At 36.2% G+C, this 16,418-nt stretch overlaps 1 protein-coding gene across 4 annotated transcripts in view; it reads left to right on the top strand.

Annotated features, from left to right (window-relative positions):
- Positions 1-4,666: 4,666 nt before the first annotated feature.
- The window catches only part of LOC148944984 (uncharacterized), a 51,630-nt gene continuing 39,878 nt past the window's right edge, over positions 4,667-16,418 (top strand). The window contains exon 1 of one of the 4 annotated variants that reach the window (XM_089098811.1): positions 4,667-4,789. In XM_089098811.1, coding sequence (XP_088954937.1) covers positions 4,767-4,789 — 23 coding nt within the window. In that variant the 5' untranslated portion in view covers positions 4,667-4,766. Of the gene's footprint in view, positions 4,790-6,037; positions 6,100-10,839; positions 10,958-12,685; positions 12,709-16,418 lie in introns of those variants that run through there. The other 3 variants (XM_089098810.1, XM_089098812.1, XM_089098813.1) reach the window with 3 other exon arrangements.

Below are 16,418 nucleotides of genomic sequence, written 5' to 3'. Positions count from 1 at the left end.
TCGCACCCCGGTCCGGTTTTTTATAATGGGTGAGATAGGGAATAATCATATTGGATAATTATATAAACTGTGCCCGCACCCGACAAATGTATGAATACTTCCCAACAACCAATACTATACGTAAACAATAAGCAAATTTTATAACTTATATACCTTTCCCCAGGGGCTGTAGGGGGTCAGGTTATCTCCAAAGGCATAGTTATTGGGCCTCTTTGTTTGAAGCCTCTACAAAAAGTTCTTGAATACGCTGAATGATTTGATTTTCTTTAAGATTCTTTGACTTTTAGGGGGTATTTCCCCCTTTTTCGAAAATCAAGCAAACTTTGTCAGGCTCGTAGTCTTTGATGGGTAACATTAAATTTAATAGAACTTATATATTTGGAACCAGCATAATAAGCCGATTCCTTTTACATATCTATAGATATCAAAATTCTGTTTTTCAGAATTTTGGTTGCTATTGAGCCACATCACTCCTTACTTACAGTTCGTTACCACGAACTGTTTGAAGGACGAACACGGCCTATAGTAACAAGATAGAATAGTTTGAAAACCCCTAAAAATGGCGACGTATCGAAAAAAACAGTACACGCTTTTCGCCTTGGCCAAAACCCTATACAGAAAAGTTACAATCTACTGGATTTAACAACAAGGAAAGTCACTTTCTTGGCATGGGAAGTGGCTTTTTTTCCGCAGCTATTATACTTAAAGTGGCTCGGTACACGTAGCTGATTTCGGGAACCGATTTCAGCATCAGTGGACAAACGATAGTGGTAAGAAAAATTTGTTGAAAGAAAAAAATATTCGCGAGATTTTCAAAACAAAGAATCATGGTCACAAATAGTCAACTGGAGCTTATTAATAGTTGCATGATTGATCTCAGATTAGTTCTCTGATCAGTTTAGTTCTCTGATCAGTAGCGGGGTCTTTCACTACAGACATCTATCGTTGACTATTTGTTTGTATCCCTATTTTTTGTGATGATCATGATGAAAATCGGCGCCGATTTTCTTAATCGGCGCCGAAAGCTAGAAAATTTTTCAAGCTCAAATCGACGCTAGTTTCTTTTAAAAATCGGCCCTAATTTGGAAATCAGTTCCAGAAATCAGCTACGTATGCCCAGCCCTTAATTGATAAAAATGGAACTCATTGCGGCATTCATGTCACACTGAAAGACCAGATCTGCATACTACAGAATCGCATTTTAAAGATGGCGGGGTCAAAACCTCTTGTGAGGTTTTTAAATATCGATTGGCTATCCTGGCTATCCCACCTTGGCTATTTTGAAATATCTATCGATTGGCTATCTGTCCCATAAAAAAATCGATTGGCTATCTTGGAACTTGCATCCCAAGCATTTTACCGTTGGGAAAAATGTATGTTTTACTGCACAAAATGGCGGAAAACATCAGTTTGCGGCGGCAAGCTTTTTCTTTCACGGATAGCCCTTTGGGACAACCTAGTAAAGAATGCTATCTAGCCCATAGTAACCGAAAATTAAAAAGGGTGTTTTAAAATAATACGGTCGAGTGAGGAAGAATCGCCATTCGAAGGTGGTTTAAAATGGTAAAGTGGTAACTGGTAATGGTAAAATGTGAAATGGTAAAACGGTGGTTAAATGGTAACTATTATTTTTGCTTAGAAAGGTCATCATATGCTGATGATTGATCGACTGCATAAAATCACTACCGCATTGATATCATTATCAGCTAAAAATTTCTGAAAAAAAAAACGAAACTCACAGTGGCACTCGCAACACATTTTAGAGCCGTTTTCAAGATGGGGAACAAAGAGCGTGGGTAACTAGTGCTAGTGTCGACAAAAAAAAACTGTCTTTGCCATCTAGCGTCTGGCAACACTTAGCATTTTCCAGTGTAGTTACCTATACTCCAGTATAGCTCCAGTGTAAGTTATCTATACTCTTTGATGGGGAGCTCAAAACTTCTTATTTGGGGCTTTGACAATGACAAAACTATAGACTATCTTAAAATCAAGTTACCCCGCATTTTTAACCCCTTTTGATAGTGGTGTCAATTCCGTTTTTTTTTAAAGTGGTAAGAATTTCTTAAAATATAGGAGGGGCAAATCTGTCCTTTTTTTCAAAGAAAATATAAAAAAGGCATTTAAAAAAAATATCCACACACAAAATGGTACTTCCTAAAATCTAGAGGGAGCAAAAAATCTGCCCCTTATAGATTTGCTCCTTCTGCCGTGTCCCCTCTAAAAATGACGCCACTGCCTTTAGGCAAAAAAAATGATGTTTTGCGGCACAAAAGGGTATAAAACATCACCTTGCTATGGTTTTTAAATATGACAGGATCAAAGCTTCTTGCTTAGGGTTTTAGACCATGAAAAACTGACTTACTATCTTAGAATTTTAATTTTTCGGCTTTTTGACCTTATTGGACAAAAATCAGTATCTGTGGCACAAAATGGCAAAAAAAGGTCACTTTACTGTGGTATGATCACAAGTGTTACTTAAAAAAGACACTATATGCTCTAATTTCCTTCAAACGAGCCCTCTCCCAATATTCTAAGTCCACTCGGTCGATATGATCACCCCTAAGAAAAGAAAGGAGACCAACCACTTCTTCCTATGTCAAAAACGGATTCCTTTTTGGTCGTTATTATGCTCTCAATAATCGAAAGAACCTCGTAACATCTCTGCTTCCAAGGGGCATGGACCAGGTATCTCAGAAATTATATTTTTAGAAAGTATGTAATGTTCGGAAACAAGACACAATAAGAAAAAGCGTTTTTCAAACCCCTCCCCCCCCCCAGAGAAAAAAATTACAAACTTGCATTTTTCCTCCCTCGAGAAAAGAACTTCTACACGTGCCCGTATAAAATTAGGACGAAGTGATCCATATGCAATTACTTGTAATGTCAAGATAATTTGACCGATTCTCCGAAACTCAGAACATTTTTGAATGTACAGATATAAATTAAGATATTTTTTCTATACAAAGAAGCATTTTCAAACTTCCCCCCTCAGGAAAATGTTCCCCTCAGGGAGAAAATCCACAGAATTGCGTATTCCTCTCTCGAGAAAACTTCTGCAGGTGCCCACATTAATTTACGACCAAGTTCTCCATTTACAAAGTGAGGCCGTAACCAGGGGGTTGGGGGGTTTGACCCTCCCCCCAACATTTCTGTCCGACTCGTGAAATCGTCACAAAAATGAATATAAATAAGTTTTTGATGCGATTTTTAATTTTTTGTAAATTCCGACCCCCCCCCACCCGTAAACAAGAGCAAACATCCGGGGTAGGGCCCTGGTAAAAATATTCATAGTATTCCAGCAAAATGAGCAATTCTTCAGTGATATTTATAGCACTATGTATTCTGCTTAAAATGGACATTATTCATCATGCCGCGAGGATTACACGAAACTAGTCACTATACTATCAAAGTGTTTTATTGGCTATTAAGATCTATATCCGTAATATAAGATTGTAGCGTTCTGCTCTTAAGGAAGATGGACCAAACGAATTTTAATTCAGAAAATTATATTCCCGTAGTATTTTGTAATCCTCAGAGACAAAATAAAATAATTTTCTGAATGAAGCAGTATTTTTCAAAAAACATGATTCCCCCCTCTCTCAGACAAAAATGACATACATGTCCCCACTTTCCTCGAGAAAGCTTCTGTAGGCTCCCACATTAGTTCAGGACCAAGCGACCCATATAGAATTATTCATAATGTCCAGGTTGCATGAACGGTTCTTCGATGATAATTATGGTACCGTACTGTATATTGTATACAGTCTAGGATGGACGTTACTCATAATTCTATGAGGATTACGTCAAATTATTCACTGCTAAAGGGTTTTTGGTCACTATATCCGTAATAGCCAATATAAGCTAGCAGAATCTGGCGCTCAAAGAGGACGGAAAAAGTAGATTCTCAAAACATTTTGTGACGCTCAGAAACAACATAAGGAACTTGAAAGAAAAAGCCTCTTTAAAAGTTTTGGGTATTGTTCTAAAATGTGGGAAACATGCGTCGAGAAGAGCAAAGCTCAGATAGCCATTACCCGGTAATTGCCTATCTGACGCTGTATAAAAAGGGGTTTCTCACTCCGGGAACTATTTTTAAACTTCAGTTTTTTGGAGTTTAGGGGGCGAAAAATTACCTAGGTTAAATTACATATCTAGTATATGCTATGCTTTACCCCTACAGCACCCTCTCCCACCCCTAATTTGCAAATATAGCTGAAATTTGTTTCTAAACTATTATATTTTTATCCTATTTTGTTTTATTTCATTAGCATTAACCAAACTTCCCTTATCGCGTGTTTCCCGGACTTTAGATCAGTACCAAGTTTCGCCCCCCCTTCCTGAAAAAGATTACAGGCATGTCTCTGCCTCCCTTGAGAAAACTTCCGCAGGCGCTGACATTAATTGAGCACCAAGTGATCCATATAGAATTATTCGTAATATCCAGGTCGCATGATCGAGTACCCTACTGTATATTGCATACTGTCTAGAAGGGACATTACTCATAATTTCGTGATGAATATGTCAAATTATTCACTGTCAAATAATGTTGGTCACTATAGACCCTATCCGTAATAGACAGTGTAAGCTCTTAGCATATCTGCTCTCAAGGAGGTTCGACCAGGTAGATTCTCAGAACATAAAGGGAGCAGTCTTGTTTTGAACGGTCTTAACTTTCCATTTGAATTTTCAACTATCATCAGATCAGTTTGACTTTAACAGCGTTTAGTAGAGGGTTAAACTATCCCTTAGTTTTCGAGCAAAGGAAAATGGGCATATCATATCGTTCAAAGTAAGTTTACTTCCAAACCAAGTGCATATATTAGTTTATTCGTTTTCTATTTGCACTCAGTTGCAAATTATCTGTTGCTTGTGTACACTTAGGGCTTGTTTCCTTCTAGGGAGACACCATTATAAAAAAGGTTACAACCCTCCACTGGTTTTCAAAGTACCTTCCCGGGACATACCTTAGCATGTACATCCATCCCTGAAAGTTTCATTTTCCTAACCCAAACTCTTTCCAAGATAGCCAAAAGTAACTAAAGTAGAATTTTACCAAAAATAGACATTGTGCCATATTTATGCGCATGTTTTTATCCCTCGACCATTTAAGGGACAGCTATGGTCCCTTTCTGAGTTTCATAATATGACTAAAGTCATCCGTAAAGTGGTTTCCAAGTCGATTTAATACTATGACGATCTTATAGGAACAGTAATAATATAGTAATAATATAGTATTAGGGTACTTGCTTTTAAGGGAGGGGCTGAATATTAGTGTCAACAAAAACCTTCCAAAAAATATATTGTTAACGCCTGACCGTATTTTGCTCTAAACTACAATAATTATAACTATTAGAATTACTGTTACCGATATTTTCTTTTCTCCAAGTTAAGTCCGCAAGGCCTTACCCAGAGGGGGGTGGATTAGGGGTTTTTTGTACACCCCTGAAAAATTCTGGATACGTTCTTGTAAGTCCGTACTACGAATCAGGGGCGGGCCGAGGGGGGGGGAGGTACGTGCCATCCCCCAACTTTTCTTATATCAGGTAAAATTTTGCAAAATTAGCCGAAATTTCGCAAAATTCTTGACTTCGGCAGAAAATTTAACATAAATCAGGTAGCTATTTGGTAAAATTTAAAAAGATCGCCCCTCCAATAAAATGAGCCTCAGGACGCCCCTGCTACGGAAAATAGAATTTAAAGCTAAACTAGTGCATACTAGAGGTTGGGGGAACCAATAATTCACCATGGGTAAAGACGTGCAAGACCTGGCCGTTTCGAAAAGAGGAAGAGGTAGGGACCGTGGTATATAATCGTGTATTGTAAGATACCTCTGATAAGATACCTGATGTAAGATACCTCTCAAATAGCATACAGCCCCTTACTTTGAACTAACCTAAATTCACTCTTTACACTCATGGAGGATGAATCAGGTAGATTCTCGGAAATTAAAGGGAGCAGCCTTGTTTTGACAATCTTAAACTTTCGACTTAAAAATTTAAGCAATCAATCAAGTCAGTTTGATTGCAAAAGTGGTTAAGGAAGGACTGTCTGTAACTCTGGGTTTCAAGAAATAATGGCCATATCATATAAATGTTCAAAGTAAGTTAATTTCCAATGTATGTATTATAAAATGAAAAATTAATGAAAATTAAACCTTTTGTTCAAGTTAATTATTAATTTTAATAAAAAGAGAAAAATAATCAAGAGGCACCCAGAACACAGGGAGGATTTACTGACTATTCAGTTTCACTCCTTTTCGTAAAAAATGAATTTTTAATTCTTGGTGTAAGATCTCTTTTAAATAGCTATCATAATAAAAAAAATTCTTCATTTATCTTCATAAAAAAAAAACTGAAAAGGTCAACATGTCCGCCGATTTTTTTTTTAACGGCAATGCCAATTTTGCGCGCACATTTTTAAAACCAAGACGCACCGAAACAGTCAGGAAAAATGGAATTTCGAGTCCAACTTAAACATAGTTAAAAGATTTTAAAGCTTTTTATGACGCTATATGGAGATATGTTAGTAATGTAGAGCAAAAATCTAGTTTGTCCTATTAATTTTCTAATTAATTAATCACTTCAACCAAAATGCCTTAAACCAAAAAAAGAGAAAGAGATAAGATTTAAGCCATACCATTTGTTGGTGTGTTTAATTTTGGCAATGAGGGGTAAAAAGTGGCATCTAACCTCTCTTGGTAATAGCCAAATTACATAGATTCTAATTTTTTTTTTTAACTAAAAAGTTGATAAAAAAAAAACTTCCTACAGCATTTCGTTTCAGATTTTACTATTTAAGAGAAGTTCCAAGGACTAAAAACTGAAATCGGCGCTCAAGTCAACTAATTTATTCAACTATTTCATGATGAAAGTACCAATGCCTCAAAAATGAAAACACCCCCACCCCTGAACCAACTTTAGGTCTATTTATACTTGAAAACCACGATATTGTAAGATATTTCTTTTGGTTGCTCGAAAATTATGAAGTTTTTAGGGAAGTATCACATTTTTAGGTACTTCCCCATTATTTGGACACCTCGGCTATAGACAGTCGAATGAGTGCAATGATGTAAACCCGTAAAGCGGGTAATTCCTATCTAAATTGATCGAAGAGTGTGGTTTCTCATTGAATTTACAATAAGTAAACTGTTGTTTTTTGGGGTTTAGGGGGAAAAAAGTACCTAGGTTAGGTTAATTAGGTTAGGTATTTAATATATGCAATGCTTTACCCCCACCCCCCTAATGTGCAAACATATAGCCCAAATTCGTTTATAAACTATTATATATTCATTCAATTTTGTTTTATTTCATTAGCATTAACCAAACTTGACTTTTTAATAAGTGTCCACATAATAGGAAAGCCCTACAACAGTCTTTCATTGCCCTACAACATGGATGTTAAACCTTTTTTCCTTTCCACAACCAATCTAAGATATAGGCTATTACAAAGCGAGGAAACATATCTTTAAAAATTATATTTCTGCTACTAAGCCATTGTTTGATTTGGGGTTGCTTTGTATTCTGTCATTTTTGTTTTTCACTTTCTTTTAACAACACAGTAATGTCCTTACGATCCTCAGAACTAGTAAGTCTTTTTCTCTGATTAGTATCCAAATCACCTTACATTTCTATGCCATTCAACGGTCAGATCGGACTCCTATTCTCTGGCTGCCCGGCATGCTACCTATCTATCCAAGTCAGCTAAGATGTCACAACAAGAAAACAAATCTTTGACCGTTTTTTTTTTCTTGTTTTACTGTTCTTTTTTATTTTTCATAGATGTTTTCTACCCCTCCCCTCAGGGGTGGATCCAGGATTTTTTAGGGGGGAGGGGGCTAAAATAGGTTGATCTGATAAACTTGCATTAGGAGCAAGTTTATTTAACGCAAACTTGCGTTAATTAAGTAAATTACACTACTTTAGACTACGTTAGGGGGATCGTGCGCCCCCCGCGCACCCTCCCCCCCACGATCCATGACTGCCTCCCCCTCCCAGCTCTTGGATATCATGTTTGAAACGTATGAGTTAGGTACTGTTTATTGTGCGTATGGCACCTCAGTCTGGCTTGTTTTGGCTGGTAATGAGAGGCGGGCAGCAGTTCACCATTCTTTTTTTTAGTGTGTTATCCTTTATTGTTTTTTTCTCTGCATTCTCGGCCATAGGACCTTGCAAAGAATTATGATGGTGAATTTTTCCTTTTTTCAGTTTTTCTTTTCGGTTAGATCAACTCTGAAATCTGCAGTTTTATCAATACATGTTTCAAGAGTTTTTTTTCCATGCTTATACTTTATTGAATTTCCCGCGCTATAAATACGTTTCTAAGAATTGTTATCTAACAATTTTATAGAACAAAGATTTCTGTTTCCGTACGTAACATTGTTGCCAAACATTGTTAGCTATTAATTGGGTACTGGAAAAAAAGAAAAAAATTAGAGACTATTGTCTTGGTAAACTTCTGCTTTTTTAATTCTTGGTATCTTGGAAAGTAGTCGAGTTAGGCCGATAAAAATTTCAGGAGCGAATTAAGAGCCAAAAATATACCCTGGGAAGGTATTGCCAAATTACTTTGTCTATCCTTTTCTTATTTCTAGCGGTTAGAAGATTGCATACATGACAGGTTTGAATCCTGACCTATCTCAATTCTGACAAAAAAATATTTTACCTTAATTTTGAGTTTTCAATTGCTTCTTCTTAACCTCGTAAATTGGGATTGAGTAAAGGTATGAGGCTAAAAACCCTTTTCTTTTTTATCAGTTGAGTAGCAGATCTGCTTTGCAAGGTGGTTGATTTTTAGGTACTCTTGTATTATTCAGAACACACTCGAGAAGTGAAGTTAGGTTAATCCTAATGCAATATGCCAAAATACGATGAAAATATAATACTTTAGTTTATATAATGATATATTTTGGGCTCTTTATTTGCCCGTTAGGGGGGTGTGGTGGTAAAGTAACCTAACTTAACCGTACCAACCCCCCGCCCTACCCCTAACGTGCAAATATATAGCCCAAATTATACAAGTCTAATGCATTCTGTCACCCGTTATTTGTCTTTGTGGTTGTGAAACCGGTTTTCATAGATGGCAAATCTTGTACGACTATCGTACAACTTCTTGAGTGTATTCTGAATAATACAGGAGTAACAATTTTTATAACACCAATGTTCTTAAAGTTCTTCAAACGTCAGATCCTTATGTAGGGAGAAGAATTGGGGGTATGGGGTTTAAAATGTCTTCCTAGGAGACTATTAAGGCTCTGGATGCATTTCTGAAACTTTATTCACATAATTTGACTACTTTCCAGGATAGCGAAAAGCTCCTAAACAAAAATTTCACCTGTTTTCTCTAATACTGCTTCGAACTTAGAAAAATTCAGGGAAGATTCAAGGTTTGCAGCCCTCTCGTTCTATTTTTTGCCTGTTATAGATTTATGGGGACCACCTCTAGATGTTTATGTTTATAGTGTTTACGTACGTAGCAGGTTTTATTTGGTAGCCATTGGACTCTGATGAGTTTTACTCCGCCACTTAAACTAATCAAATGGCTTGGAAGTTTAAGTGTTGTTTCGAATTGCAACCCATGTTGCTAATCTGTATTGAATTTATAAATGCATCCAATTGTCCAAGATCAGAAGACACCGTATAAATCTTTTTGTTAAATTCAATATACCCCGGATTAGCGGATAAATCTTCTATTTAAAATATCAAATGAAAAGGCATGCACCCACTATTTCTTTTGGCTTTGTTAAAAGGTGTTATGTGAAGCTTTTTTGGAAAGTTTGGATTTATGCCCCCCTCCATCAAATGAAACAAGTTCTGTCAATTGGCTCAGCTCAGTTTCCCAGATTGATCGAATATCTTTCTTTCTAAGACTGCTTTCAAAATACAACGAATAAAATCAAACTGTCTATCACAACAGGTTGGAAGCAACCTTGCTGTCGGCCGAAGAAATGATGGTCTTATGGCCTATCTGAGTTCCTGCGATGAGAAACATTATGCTTGGCGCAGCACTAGCACTTGCCATGGACTGAAGCGGATAGAGGAGGCAGACGTTACTTTCTTTGCTGTGTAGTGCTCAGTAAAAAAATTTTAAGCAAAAAAATGGGCTCCTTGGAAGAAAAAATAAACAAGATAGATACATAACTGCAAAAATAAGTTTGCAGTTGCGACATACTTTTACATTAACACAAAATATCTTCTCTGGCCCGTATCGGTAACTCCAAGCCAATCACAAATCTCTTCTCGTGTGATGATTTGTAACGGGTAGGTTGCCTGAAGCCAAGCGAGTATTTCGCATAATTCAGCCAGTAGATTTCATCAGTAGTAAATAGGTGACGAAGTTTACTCACGGTTTTCGGTAAGTCTACCTTATTTCGTTTCAAGGCTGGGGGAGCTGAAACTTTCAGTTTTTTTGTGTTTCAGGTGGGGGGGGGGATGTAAGCAGACGTCGAATTTCATGTCGGAGAGGGTGTAAAATGTTTTTTTCTCTCTTTTTATGTGTATTGTCTCACCAAGTCTGACGCTAGTTATTTCATAGTTTGAGTATTTCCTACAAGAAGGAAGAGTCAATAGCCGAATAAGTCAATTGAAGTGAGAAAATTGAGGTCAGTCTGCATATCTATCGGCTGAAGATGTGTGGTTTCCCGTAAGGGTTCCGGTTCAATGAACGCGGCGAATCTGAAAAAAAAGTCAAAAACGTAACCCTGGAATGAAGGGCAGCGTTTGCGTTCCGCATTCTTACGTCATAATTGAATCAAAACTTTGGACACTGAGTTGTGTGCTTCTTATGTGGTCGTCCTTCGGTGCGCTCTCAGCGTTAAAATTAACGTCAGTTTGGTTACATTTTGTAGTGGTAGCTATTACGGTTTATAATTCAGTTCCTGGTATTGGCTGGATTTATATCTATTTTTAGTGAAATAGGTTATAAAGTGGCTTTTTATAATGGAATACAACGTTTTTCTAAGGTAATGTACAAATTAAAATACGGTATCCTTTTTAGGGGGAAAGAGTCAGAGTTAAGACCGATAAAAAAGTTCCATCACATACTTTTAAACTATATAAACAGAATGGATTTAAGTGTAAGATTGAATAGACCTTTTTGAGTCACAATTCTGGATTTTTATCTTCAGCTTATTGACATTTTTAGTGGCAGCTATTACGGTTCATAAGTCATTCCTTGCTATTTGCTGAATTTGTAATTATTTTTAGTGAATTAGATCATAAAAAAGGCTTTTCATAAGTTAAGATATCGTTTTTTGAAGTGACGTGCATATTAAAATGTGGTGCCCCGTGGGAAGGGGTAAAGTTAGATACCAAAAGAGCTACCCAAGGCTAAATTGTTTTTTTAGTTCAAGGAAATTTCAGGGATGGATCCACAATCAATGTCAAAGCGTGGCATGAAAAGTTTTTGCGCCGAGGCACTGATTTATCAAAAGTACCTCTTCTGAAGCTGTCGTAGACAAAAATTTCGTAGATTCAATGAATTTTAATAACTTTTTTCTCAACATTATTGAATTTAGTCTACATAGTTTATTGAAATTAATTGGAGGTCCAATCTTTGTTACCTAAGGGAAAATCCAAGGGTACATTTAATAGACATGATAAGATAACTCAAGTCGGCTCGTTTATAAATACTGGTGCTTGTTAGTGAGTATGTTAAGTGCTTGTTAGTGAGTAGTGAATTAACTATTCAGGTCATTCACTACTCCTAGAAGAAGATCCTCTGGAAATATCGGACTCACTCCTGAGCCCTGATTGATTATTATTTTTTTTTTTCTGAATTCTAAAAAACAACTCTATTCGAAGACGTCTTGGTGAGCCCTGTCTGATTTTTTAGGCCTTTGATTTTTTGAAGCCGTCAATATAATCTCTTAAAAAGTGGTTCGAATTAAATTCAAGATCCCATTAATGGCAAGCTCTACCACGCTTTTCCACATGAAAAGTATGGTTCGATCCCCTTTCAAGGGTTATAATGAGATAAAGGCTGAGATGGCTAGGGCACGATCTGCCAAAGCAGGATGACAGATTGCCAAAGATTGTCCTTTTCGGCACGCCATTTAGGGCTAAACGCAAAGCAGGTCGTCCTCAGTCGGGGTGGGAGGAAGTCGTAAGGAGAGATTTAAAGGAAACGGAAACTTCCTGGGAGGGTGTAAAGAAGGAAGTTTTGAATAGACTGGGATGGAGGATGAGCGTGCGTAGCTCTATTGGCTTCAGGCTGCTTGATTCTGCGGTAAGTTGTTGTTAGTGGTAGTAGTAGCATAGATATAACTTCGAGTGAAAAATGGAAAAATAAACATCTGCTTTTATTATCGTGTTTACTATTTTTCTTGCTTGTAAATAAAGATAATAAAATGATATATGATATAACACTAAAACACCCGTTGCAAAGAAATATATAACTTAAAAATGAAAAACATATTTATGTTTGCAAAATAAATAAAAAAAACTAAATCATTTAAGAATATTTATTTCAGTAGTGGAGGAAGAATGTGCGCCGTTGTGTTGACCTCAGGCGGCACTGGTTCTGCAGCGAGTAATAGTATTGTTGTATTTGTTTGTTGACGCTTCTATTCTTGCAAATCGATTTCAATTGTGTATTTGCACGTCGTAATTGGTGTTAAAGGTTCCGTTAGGTTTGAGCCTGTTATGTGTTAGGTTGTTTCATTTAAAAATGTAAAAGTGGTAACACCCTTTTGCGCAAGGCTTTTCAATTTAGGTAAGTGTCTCTTTGGCGACGTAAGTGGTTTAGAAATACGTTTTTAATTTTAATATTTCTAAAATGTGTTAATGTTAAAAATCTGCTTAACCTCAATGTCAATTTTTCTCATAATTTTGCAAAAATAGTATAGTCTGTTTTTATACATTTATTTTCACTACTGTGGTCATTTTTTGTAACAGTTTTTGTCGTGGGACAGGAAATTGTTTCAGGTGGGCCGCTTCTGACCCATGGGTCATGTTCTGTACACCGCTAGAGTTAAAAGCCCTTAGTAGAGTAGCGTCCCTCTTTTGGTTTAGTTAAACTAAAACTTCTATTTGTTGCATACTGTATCCGGTTGAAAAATTCATACGCGTGGACACACAATCCTTTGTGATTCCGCCTTCCAGGGTCTTTTTTATATTATTTTCAGGCAATGCGTAGATTATCATGGTGTCGTTATTGTATGCTATCGATGTATTGTTAATATTAAAATTTAAGAAAGAAAAGTGGTATCAGACCTAACTAAATATATTTTATTGTATTTTTATCATATATTTAACTAATTATATATTTAACAGATTTAACTAATAGCTCTCCTTCTTCGCCTGGTTCAACGCCATAACTTCCACAAAAATTTGGCTCTGCCTTAAATACTTCATAATCTTGAAACGACCAAAAGAAAAATATTAAAAAAAAAACGATTTCCAGGCAGGTATAAATAGACCTAAGGTGGGTCCAGGGGCAAAGCGTGTTTTCATTTTGATGTCCTTGGTAGTTTAAGAAATTTGCAATGGGAAAGAAGGATTGGATTTCACAAATTAGATAGGTGAAATTACAAAGGAGCCTACAAATTTGGCTCTGCCTTAAATATTTCATAATCTTGAAACGACAAAAAAAAAATATTTAAAAAATATTATTTCCAGGCAGGTATAAATAGACCTAAGGTGGGTCCAGGGGCAAAACATGATTTCATTTTGATGTCCTTGGTACTTTAAGAAATTTGCAATGGGAAAGAAGGATTGGATTTCACAAATTGGATAGGTGAAATTACAAAGGAGCCTACAAATTTGGCTCTGCCTTAAATATTTCATAATCTTGAAACCACAAAAAAAAAATATTTAAAAAATACGATTTCCAGGCAGGTATAAATAGACATAAGGTGGGTCCAGGGGCAAAACATGATTTAATTTTGATGTCCTTGGTAGTTTAAGAAATTTGCAATGGGAAAGAAGGATTGGATTTCACAAATTAGATAGGTGAAATTACAAAGGAGCCTACAAATTTGGCTCTGCCTTAAATATTTCATAATCTTGAAACGAAAAAAAAAAAATATTTAAAAAATACGATTTCCAGGCAGGTATAAATAGACCTAAGGTGGGTCCAGGGGCAAAACATGATTTCATTTTGATGTCCTTGGTACTTTAAGAAATTTGCAATGGGAAAGAAGGATTGGATTTCACAAATTGGATAGGTGAAATTACAAAGGAGCCTACAAATTTGGCTCTGCCTTAAATATTTCATAATCTTGAAACAACAAAAAAAAAATATTTAAAAAATACGATTTCCAGGCAGGTATAAATAGACCTATGGTGGGTCCAGGGGCAAAACATGATTTCATTTTGATGTCCTTGGTACTTTAAGAAATTTGCAATGGGAAAGAAGGATTGGATTTCACAAATTAGATAGGTGAAATTACAAAGGAGCCTACAAATTTGGCTCTGCCTTAAATATTTCATAATCTTGAAACGACAAAAAAAAAAATATTTAAAAAATACGATTTCCAGGCAGGTATAAATAGACCTAAGGTGGGTCCAGGGGCAAAACATGATTTCATTTTGATGTCCTTGGTACTTTAAGAAATTTGCAATGGGAAAGAAGGATTGGATTTCACAAATTAGATAGGTGAAATTACAAAGGAGCCTACAAATTTGGCTCTGCCTTAAATATTTCATAATCTTGAAACGACAAAAAAAAATATTTAAAAAATACGATTTCCAGGCAGGTATAAATAGACCTAAGGTGGGTCCAGGGGCAAAACATGATTTCATTTTGATGTCCTTGGTACTTTAAGAAATTTGCAATGGGAAAGAAGGATTGGATTTCACAGATTAGATTGGTGAAATTACAAAGGAGCCTAAAATCCTTGGGCTTACTGTTGGAATTGGCAAGGTAGAAAGTTCAGACGATGATATTCGAAATAAGGAGTAGATATTGCTGTCAGGTGGCTTAAAGCTAGGCTTAGGCAAGAGCAGAAATCGATAAAAATTCGTGTGTGCGAATGTTCGGTTTGCTTTGTTTTCCCGGTCGATAAAATTATGTTTAAAAAAAAGCTTCCTGTTTATTCACCGGTAGAATAAAGTAGGCTACTCTTAGTTGTCTTTAGAAAAGTATCAAATGATTATTTTTGTTTCTGAAAATTTCCAGGAAGGATTGATAGATTGTTGCTGTCAATCCGACTTACCACCAGAATTTATATATCGATGCTACTTTGCCATTTTAATTTGACTAAACAACAAAGCGAGAAGGAAATTTTGGTACTATCCCATTATGCGGGCCTCTCGGGTTAATCACTATAGAGTAGGCAATGATAAAACCCGTTTTTGACGTCTTAACTGTTATAGAGCAGGCAATGATAGCAAGGTTGTCATTGCGTATGCGATATTACACTGTGGTTTTTTGGGGTTTAGGGAGGGGGAGGAAAGGTACCTAGGTTAGGTTAGGTTACATATTTAATATATGCATTGCTTTACTCCCCCCTTCTAATGTGAAAATATATAGCCCAAATTTGTTTCTAAACCATTGTAAATTCATCCTATTTTATTTCATTAGTATTAACCAAACTTGACTTTTTAGAGAGGCCCGCATAATGGGATAGTACCGGGATTTTCTCCAGTGTACATCTAAACCTTTTCTATTTTAAACTTGTATTTCTGGAATATCAACATTGATAGACTGTTTGTCGCCCCGCTCTACTGAAAATTCCTCTTTGAGAAAGAATAAACCCACGGGGTAGGAATCAAACAGATTCTGCAAGACTGCTGGGTCATTGAATTTTTTTTAGTATGTCATTCTTCGTGCTTAACTCAAATTTGGCAAACTGGTTCTCAATACTAGATTTCTCTTTATTCTGTCTGTTTCTTCTCACGTAGTAACAAGGAAAAGCCCTTGTCAGGTTTCCAAGTTTTTAGATTCTTGCAGCTTCAATTTCTGCCACTTCGATTAAAAAAAAGGTTAAGTTGTTTGATTTCCTGTTTTTTCGTCGAAATTTCTAAATCTTTAGCCGTGAAAAGTTTATTCACCTTAGGAGTGTCACTTGATCCACATACAAATAAAAACTCCACCTGACGCATTGATATTCAGTAGTGAAGATCAAGGGCATAGCCGAAAATTTATTTTACTTAAAAAAAAATACTGTAGAACATTTTGCTGAGGATAGTCGGTGAAGTAAAATGAAATAACAACCCACAGCCAAGAGTTGAACATCATCCATTTTGGCTGTAACCTTAAAGGCCCATTGATAATGAGAGTTTACTACTACCGAAATTTAGCTTACGCTAATTTGAGCCAATCAGAATTTATTATAGAATTTTTTCAACCAATCAGAAAAAATCTGATTGCCTGAAATGGCGCTAGTTATATTTCATTATTTAATGCCTTGCCAAGGTGTTTCCCGGCCAACTAATGAGAATGTTTGGATTTTGACTTCCTTTGTAATAGTCGTCGTGGTG

The sequence above is a fragment of the Artemia sp. Qi Xiang Cuo genome, chromosome 13 (assembly GCF_049724085.1).
Source record: "Artemia sp. Qi Xiang Cuo chromosome 13, ASM4972408v1, whole genome shotgun sequence".
NCBI classification, from domain to species: Eukaryota; Metazoa; Arthropoda; class Branchiopoda; order Anostraca; family Artemiidae; genus Artemia; species Artemia sp. Qi Xiang Cuo.
This window is presented reverse-complemented; position numbering and strand designations above follow the sequence as displayed.